At 61.7% G+C, this 9,061-nt stretch overlaps 1 protein-coding gene across 1 annotated transcript; it reads left to right on the forward strand.

The window, feature by feature from the left end:
* Positions 1–1,537: 1,537 nt before the first annotated feature.
* LOC142359341 (uncharacterized) lies at positions 1,538–4,898 on the forward strand. Its single transcript, XM_075412002.1, has 3 exons — positions 1,538–1,618; positions 1,698–1,994; positions 4,570–4,898. The coding sequence occupies exons 2-3, from the start codon at positions 1,718–1,720 to the stop codon at positions 4,896–4,898; spliced, it is 606 nt and encodes a 201-aa protein (XP_075268117.1). The 5' UTR covers positions 1,538–1,618; positions 1,698–1,717.
* The last annotated feature ends 4,163 nt before the right edge of the window (positions 4,899–9,061 follow it).

Raw genomic sequence — 9,061 nt, forward strand, 5'->3', positions numbered from 1 at the left:
GGACCCTCCCGGCCCCCCCCAGCCTCATTAACGCCGCAGCCGCTAACGAGGCCCCGCAACCCCCCCGCACCCCCCCTGCGTGGGCCCTGGGGGCGTTTCGGGGGGGGGGGGGTTGGCGAAACGGGGGCCCCTCCCGCCCTCTCGTGCCTCAGTTTCCCCTCCGCGAAACGCGGCTGGCAGCCTGCTGAGTCAGCAGGTTGTCCCGGCTGGGGGGGGGGGGGGGGGCGGGAGGGGGTGCCCAGCCGGGGGTGGGGGGGTCAGGAGGGGGTGCCCAGAGGGGGGTGGGGGATAAGGAGGGGGTCCCAGGCGGGGGTCAGAGGTCAGGAGGGGGTGCCCAGCCAGGGTGGGGGATGAGGAGGGGGTGCCCAGCCAGGGTGGGGGGTCAGGAGGGGGGTGCCCAGCCGGGGTGGGGGGGTCAAGAGGGGGTCCCCGGCTGGGGGTGGGGGATGAGGGGGGGGTACCCCGCCGGGGTCAGAGATCAGGAGAGGGTCCCCAGCCGGGGGTGGGGGATGAGGAGGGGGTGCCCAGGCTGGGGTCAGAGGTCAGCAGGGGGTGCCCAGATGGGGTGGGGGGTCAAGAGGGGGTGCCCAGCCGGGGGTGGGGGTGAGGAGGGGGTCCCAGGCTGGGGTCAGAGGTCAGCAGGGGGGGTGCCCAGATGGGGTGGGGGGGTCAGGAGGGGGTGCCCAGCCGGGGGTGGGGATGAGGAGGGGGTCCCAGGCTGGGGTCAGAGGTCAGCATGGGGTGCCCAGCCGGGATGGGGGTTCAGGAGGGGGTGCCAGGCCGGGGGTGGGGATGAGGAGGGGGTCCCAGGCTGGGGTCAGAGGTCAGCAGGGGGTGCCCAGCTGGGATGGGGGTCAGGAGGGGGTGCCCAGCTGGGGTCATGGTGAAGAGGGGGTGCCCAGATGGGGGTGGGGATGAGGAGGGGGTGTCCAGCCGGGGTCAGAGGTCAAGAGGGGGTGCCCAGCTGGGGGTGGGGGATGAGGGGGGGTGCCCAGCTGGGGTCAGAGGTCAGGAGGGGGTGCCCAGCCGGGGTGGGGGGGTCAAGAGGGGGTCCCCGGCTGGGGGTGGGGGATGAGGGGGGGGTACCCCGCCGGGGTCAGAGATCAGGAGAGGGTCCCCAGCCGGGGGTGGGGGATGAGGAGGGGGGTCCCAGGCTGGGGTCAGAGGTCAGCAGGGGGTGCCTAGCTGGGGTGGGGGTTCAGGAGGGGTTGCCCAGCCGGGATGGGGGTCAGGAGGGGGTGCCCAGCTGGGGTCATGGTGAAGAGGGGGTGCCCAGATGGGGGTGGGGATGAGGAGGGGGTGTCCAGCCGGGGTCAGAGGTCAGGAGGGGGTGCCCAGCCAGGGTCAGAGGTCAGCAGGGGGTGCCCAGCCGGGGTGGGGGGTCAGGAGGGGGTGCCCAGCCGGGGGTGGGGGATGAGGGGGGGGGGTCCCCAGCCGCGGCGCTGACCCCCCCCCCCGCAGGCAGCTGCTTCCTCTGCCTGGTGGACGTGGTGCCGGTGAAGAACGAGGCCGGCGCCGTCATCATGTTCATCCTCAACTTCGAGGCCGTGACGGGGACGGAGCCCCCACCCCACCCCCGCCAACCACCGCGTGCCCCCCGCCGCCTGGCTCCCCGCAGGTAGGGGGGCACGCCGCGGCGTGGGGAGGGGGATTTGCCCAGCAGACCCCCACCCCACCCCACCGCTGTCCCCATCCAGGCCGTGGCAGATCCTTCCGGATGAAGCTCCCGGCGCTGCTGGCGCTGGCGGGGGGCAAAGCGTCGCCGCCCCCCGCGCCGCCCGACGTCGTCGTCGACTTCTCGAAGCCGAGCGGCGAATCCGACGCCGAGGACCCCCCCCCCGCCAGCCCGGGGGACCCCCAACCCGAGGACCTGGCGGCCGAGCCCCCCGCCGCCCGTCGCCGCGCGTCCTCCGCCGACGACGTCGCGACGGGCGAGGGCGAGAAGCGGTGGCGCGGGCGACGCGGGCACGAGGCGCGACGCGGGTCCGGCGCGGGTACGGGCACGTGGGGGGGGGCGTGGCGTGGGGAGGGGGGGGCGGGGCCGTCAGCGCCCGCCGCTGCGTTAGGGACGGGGCCGCGTGCTCGCGAGAGGCCGTCGCTGTCGCGATAGGCGTCGATTTGAGGAGAACCCCCGCGGGCGCCTCGTTAGCCCCCCCTGATCCTGCCGAGCTCATTAAGGAAGGGGAAAATAATTAAATTAGCAATTAATGATGGCAAGCAGTCCAGTGGGGGGCGCTGCAGCCACCTCATTAGCTCCCGATCCCGCCAAGCTCATTAGAAAGGGGAAAATAATTAAATTAGCAATTAATGATGGCAAGCTGTTGGGTCTTGGGGGGCTGCGGCCGCCTCGTTAGCCCCCGATCCTGCCAAGCTCGTTAAGGAAGGGGAAAATAATTGAATTAATGATTAATTATTGCAAGCTGATGGGTCTTGGGGGGCTGTGGCCGCCTCGTTAGCCCCCCGATCCCACCGAGCTCATTAAGGAAGGGGAAAATAATTAAATTAATGATTAACGATGGTAAAAGATTGGGTCAGGGGCTCTGCGGCCGCCTCCTTAGCCCCCCGATCCCTCCGAGCTCATTAGAAAGGGGAAAATAATTAAATTAGCAATTAATGATGGCAAGCTGTTGGGTCTTGGGGGGCTGCGGCCGCCTCGTTAGCCCCCAATCCTGCCAAGCTCATTAAGGAAGGGGAAAATAATGAAATTAATGATTAATTATGGCAAGCAGTCCAGTGGGGGGCGCTGCAGCCACCTCGTTAGCTCCCGATCCCGCCAAGCTCATTAGAAAGGGGAAAATAATTGAATTAATGATTAATTATGGCAAGCTGATGGGTCTTGGGGGGCTGTGGCCACTTCGTTAGCCCCCGATCCTGCTGAGCTCGTTAAGGAAGGGGAAAATAATTAAATTAACAATTAACGATGGCAAGTGGCCAGGTGGGGGCACTGCGGCTGCCAAGCTCATTAAGGAAGGGGAAAATAATTAAATTAATGATTAATTATGGCAAGCAGTCCAGTGGGGGGCGCTGCAGCCACCTCGTTAGCCCCCGATCCCTCCGAGCTCATTAGAAAGGGGAAAATAATTAAATTAACAATTAACGATGGCAAGCTGTTGGGTCTTGGGGGGCTGTGGCCGCCTCGTTAGCCCCCAATCCTGCCAAGCTCATTAAGGGAGGGGAAAATAATTACATTAATGATTAATTATGGCAAGCAGTCCAGTGGGGGGCGCTGCAGCCACCTCATTAGCCCCCGATCCCGCCGAGCTCATTAAGGAAGGGGAAAATAATTGAATTAATGATTAATTATGGCAAGCTGTTCGGTGGGGCACTGTGGCCACCTCGTTAGCCCCCCGATCCCGCCAAGCTCATTAAGGAAGGGGCAAATAATTAAATTCACAATTAACGATGGCAAAAGATTGGGTCAGGGGCGCTGCAGCCACCTCGTTAGCCCCCGATCCCACTGAGCTCATTAAGGAAGGGGAAAATAGTTAAATTAACAATTAACGATGGCAAGTGGCCAGGTGGGGGCGCTGCGGCTGCCAAGCTCATTAAGGAAGGGGAAAATAATTAAATTAATGATTAACGATGGCAAGCTGTTGGGTCTTGGGGGGCTGGGGCCGCCTCGTTAGCCCCCCCCCATCCTGCCGAGCTCATTAAGGAAGGGGAAAATAATTAAATTAACAATTAACGATGGCAAAAGATTGGGTCAGGGGCGCTGCGGCCGCCTCGTTAGCCCCCCCCCCCCCCGCCGATCCCACCAAGCTCATTAAGGAAGGCGAAAATAATTAAATTAACAATTAACGATGGCAAGTGGCCAGGTGGGGGGTGCTGCGGCTGCCAAGCTCATTAAGGAAGGGGAAAATAATTAAATTAACGATTAATTATTGCAAGCTGTTGGGTCTTGGGGGGCTGCAGCTGCCTCGTTAGCCCCCGATCCCGCCGAGCTCATTAGAGAGGGGAAAATAATTAAATTAATGATTAATTATGGCAAGCAGTCCAGTGGGGGGCGCTGCAGCCAACTCGTTAGCCCCCCGATCCCGCCGAGCTCATTAAGGAAGGGGAAAATAATTACATTAATGATTAATTATGGCAAAAGATTGGGTCAGGGGCGCTGTGGCCGCCTCGTTAGCCCTCCGATCCCGCCAAGCTCATTAAAGAAGGGGAAAATAATTAAATTAACAATTAACGATGGCAAGTGGCCAGGTGGGGGCGCTGCGGCTGCCAAGCTCATTAAGGAAGGGGAAAATAATTAAATTAACGATTAATTATGGCAAGCTGTTGGGTCTTGGGGGGCTGTGGCCGCCTCGTTAGCCCCCCGATCCCACCAAGCTCATTAAGGAAGGGGAAAATAATTAAATCAGCAATTAGCGGTGGCAAGCGGTCGGCTCGCGGTCCCGTAGCGCCTGGCTGGGGGGCACAGACCCCCCCCCCACCCCGGCTCCCCTCGCCCCTCCCCCACCGTGGGGTTCACCCACCCCAGAGCTCCCCTCGCCCGCTGCGGGACCCCCCCCACCCGTGGGTCACCAGGGCCGTGGGGTGCCCCCCCCCCCGTGGTGACCCTGCCCCCCCCAGGGGCCGTGGCCACCGTCCGGAGCGTCCTCCTGAGCTCCACCTCGGACTCGGAGCTGGCGCGCGCCCGCGCCCTGGGCAGGATCCCCCAGATCTCCCTCAACTTCGTGGACCTCCGGGCCGACCCCTGCCTGGCCGCGCCGCCCGGTGAGAAGGAGATCATCGCGCCCACCAAGCTGAAGGAGCGCACACACAACGTCACCGAGAAGGTCACCCAGGTGAGCCGGTGGCCGCGGCGGGACGGAGGGTGCTCGGGGTGTGGGTGGAGAGCCCGGGGTGCTCTACGGGGTGGTGCTGGAGCTCACAGGATGGTGCTGGAGCTCATAAGATGATGTTGGAGCACACAGGATGATGGTGGAGCTCACAGAGAGGGAGATGCTGGAGCTCATGGGGTGATGCTGGAGCTCATGGGATGATGTTGGAGCTCACAGGATGATGGTGGAGCTCACAGGGAGGGAGATGCTGGAGCTCATGGGGTGATGCTGGAGCTCATGGGGTGGTGCTGGAGCTCATAGGGTGATGCTGGAGCCCATGAGATGATGCTGGAGCCCATGGGGTGATGCTGGAGCTCGTGGGATGGTGTTGGAGCTCACAGGGAGATGCTGGAGCTCATGGGGTGATGTTGGAGCTTGTGCGGTGATGTTGGAGATCACGGGATGATGCTGGAGCTCGTGGGGCAGTGCTGGAGCTCGTGGGGTGATGCTGGAGCCGATGGGATGATGTTGGAGCCCATGGGGTGATGTTGGAGCTCACGGGATGATGGTGGAGCTCACAGGGAGGGAGATGCTGGAGCTCGTGGGGTGGTGCTGGAGCCCATGGGATGATGCTGGAGCCCGTGGGATGGTGTTGGAGCTCACGGGGAGATGCTGGAGCTCATGGGATGGTGTTGGAGCCCATGGGATGATGCTGGAGCTTGTGGGGTGATGCTGGAGCTCACGGGATGATGTTGGAGCTTGCAGGGAGATGCTGGAGGTCACGGGTCACAGGATGATGTTGGAGCCCGTGGGGCGGTGCTGGAGCTCGTGGGGTGATGCTGGAGCTCATAAGATGATGCTGGCTCACAGGATGATGGTGGAGCTCACAGGGAGGGAGATGCTGGAGCTCGTGGGGTGGTGCTGGAGCTCGTGGAGTGGTGCTGGAGCTCATGGGATGATGCTGGAGCCCATGGGGCGATGCTGGAGCTCGTGGGATGATGCTGGAGCTCATGAGATGATGCTGGAGCTCGTGGGGTGATGCTGGAGCTCATGGGACAATGCTGGAGCTTGCAGGGAGATGCTGGAGGTCACGGGTCACGGGATGATGCTGGAGCTCGTGGGATGATGCTGGAGCTCGTGGGATGATGCTGGAGCCCATGGAGTGAAGTTGGAGCTCCTGGGGTGATGCTGGAGCCCATGGGATGATGCTGGAGCTCATGAGATGATGTTGGAGCTCACAGGATGATGGTGGAGCTCACAGGGAGGGAGATGCTGGAGCTTGTGGGGTGGTGCTGGACCTCGTGGGGTGGTGCTGGAGCTCATGAGATGGTGTTGGAGCTCATGGGGTGAAGTTGGAGCTCCTGGGGCGATGGTGGAGCCCATGGGATGATGCTGGAGCTCATAAGATGATGCTGGAGCTCACGGGATGATGGTGGAGCTCACAGGGAGGGAGATGCTGGAGCTCGTGGGGCGATGCTGGCGCCCATGGGGAGATGCTGGAGCTCATGGGGTGATGTTGGAGCTCGTGGGGCGATGCTGGAGCTTGCAGGAAGATGCTGGAGGTCATCGGATGATGCTGGAGGTCACGGGTCACGGGATGATGCTGGAGCTCGTGGGATGATTCTGGAGCTCGTGGGATGATGCTGGAGCTCATGAGATGATGCTGGAGCCCGTGGGATGATGCTGGAGCCCGTGGGGCGATGCTGGAGCCCATGGGGTGATGTTGGAGCTCATGAGATGATGCTGGAGCTCATGGGGTGATGTTGGAGCTCGTGGGGCGATGCTGGAGCTTGCAGGAAGATGCTGGAGGTCATCGGATGATGCTGGAGGTCACGGGTCACGGGATGATGCTGGAGCTCGTGGGATGATGCTGGAGCCCGTGGGGTGATGCTGGAGCTCATGGGGTGATGTTGGAGCTCATGGGATGATGCTGGAGCTCATGAGATGGTGTTGGAGCTCGTGGGGTGATGTTGGAGCTTGTGCGGCGATGCTGGAGCTTGCAGGGAGATGCTGGAAGTCATCAGATGATGCTGGAGGTCACGGGTCACGGGATGATGCTGGAGCTCGTGGGATGATGCTGGAGCTCATGGGGTGATGTTGGAGCTCGTGGGACGATGCTGGAGCTTGCAGGAAGATGCTGGAGGTCATCGGATGATGCTGGAGGTCACGGGTCGATGCTGGAGCCCGTGGGGTGATGCTGGAGCTCATGGGGTGATGCTGGAGCTCATGAGATGGTGTTGGAGCTCGTGGGGTGATGTTGGAGCTCGTGGGGCGATGCTGGAGCTTGCAGGGAGATGCTGGATGTCATCAGATGATGCTGGAGGTCACGGGTCACGGGATGATGCTGGAGCTCGTGGGATGATGCTGGAGCTCATAAGATGATGCTGGCTCACAGGATGATGGTGGAGCTCACAGGGAGGGAGATGCTGGAGCTCGTGGGGTGGTGCTGGAGCTCATGGGATGATGCTGGAGCCCATGGGGCGATGCTGGAGCTCGTGGGATGATGCTGGAGCTCATGAGATGATGCTGGAGCTCGTGGGGTGATGCTGGAGCTCATGGGACAATGCTGGAGCTTGCAGGGAGATGCTGGAGGTCACGGGTCACGGGATGATGTTGGAGCTCGTGGGATGATGCTGGAGCTCGTGGGATGATGCTGGAGCCCATGGGGTGAAGTTGGAGCTCCTGGGGTGATGCTGGAGCCCATGGGATGATGCTGGAGCTCATGAGATGATGTTGGCGCTCCTGGGGCGATGGTGGAGCCCATGGGATGATGCTGGAGCTCATAAGATGATGCTGGAGCTCACGGGATGATGGTGGAGCTCACAGGGAGGGAGATGCTGGAGCTCGTGGGATGATGCTGGCGCCCATGGGGCGATGCTGGAGCCCGTGGGGTGATGTTGGAGCTCATGAGATGATGCTGGAGCCTGTGGGGTGACGTTGGAGCTCACGGGGTGGTGCTGGAGCTTGCAGGAAGATGCTGGAGGTCATCGGATGATGCTGGAGGTCACGGGTCACGGGATGATGCTGGAGCTCGTGGGATGATGCTGGAGCCCATGGGATGATGCTGGAGCTCATGGGGTGATGTTGGAGCTCGTGGGACGATGCTGGAGCTTGCAGGAAGATGCTGGAGGTCATCGGATGATGCTGGAGGTCACGGGTCGATGCTGGAGCCCTTGGGGTGATGCTGGAGCTCATGAGATGGTGTTGGAGCTCGTGGGGTGATGTTGGAGCTTGTGGGGCGATGCTGGAGCTTGCAGGGAGATGCTGGAGGTCATCAGATGATGCTGGAGGTCACGGGGAGGGAGATGCTGGAGCTCGTGGGGTGGTGCTGGAGCTCGTGGAGTGGTGCTGGAGCTCATGGGATGATGCTGGAGCCCATGGGGCGATGCTGGAGCTCGTGGGATGATGCTGGAGCTCATGAGATGATGCTGGAACTCGTGGGGTGATGCTGGAGCTCATGGGACAATGCTGGAGCTTGCAGGGAGATGCTGGAAGTCACGGGTCACGGGATGATGTTGGAGCTCGTGGGATGATGGTGGAGCTCGTGGGATGATGCTGGAGCCCATGGGGTGAAGTTGGAGCTCCTGGGGTGATGCTGGAGCCCATGGGATGATGCTGGAGCTCATGAGATGATGTTGGAGCTCATGAGATGATGGTGGAGCTCACAGGGAGGGAGATGCTGGACCTCGTGGGGTGGTGCTGGAGCCCATGGGATGGTGCTGGAGCTCGTGGGATTATACTGGAGCCCATGGGGTGATGTTGGAGCTCATGAGATGATGCTGGAGCTCGTGGGGTGATGTTGGAGCTCGTGGGACGATGCTGGAGATTTCAGGGAGATGCTGGAGGTCATCGGATGATGCTGGAAGTCACGGGATGATGCTGGAGCTCATAAGATGATGCTGGAGCTCACGGGATGATGGTGGAGCTCACAGGGAGGGAGATGCTGGAGCCTGTGGGGTGATGCTGGAGCCCATGGGATGGTTCTGGAGCTCGTGGGATGGTGTTGGAGCTCACAGGGAGATGCTGGAGCCCGTGGGGTGATGCTGGAGCTCATGGGGTGAAGTTGGAGCTCATTAGATGATGCTGGAGCTCCTGGGGTGATGCTGGCGCCCATTGGGCGATGCTGGAGCCCGTGGGGTGATGTTGGAGCTCATGAGATGATGCTGGAGCTCCTGGGGTGATGCCGGAGCCCATGGAATGATGCTGGAGCCCATGGGATGATGCTGGAGCCCATGGGGTGAAGCTGGAGCTCCTGGGGTGATGCTGGAGCCCATGGGATGGTGTTGGAGCTCATGAGATGA

This window comes from Opisthocomus hoazin, unplaced genomic scaffold, assembly GCF_030867145.1.
Source record: "Opisthocomus hoazin isolate bOpiHoa1 unplaced genomic scaffold, bOpiHoa1.hap1 HAP1_SCAFFOLD_318, whole genome shotgun sequence".
NCBI classification, from domain to species: domain Eukaryota; kingdom Metazoa; phylum Chordata; class Aves; order Opisthocomiformes; family Opisthocomidae; genus Opisthocomus; species Opisthocomus hoazin.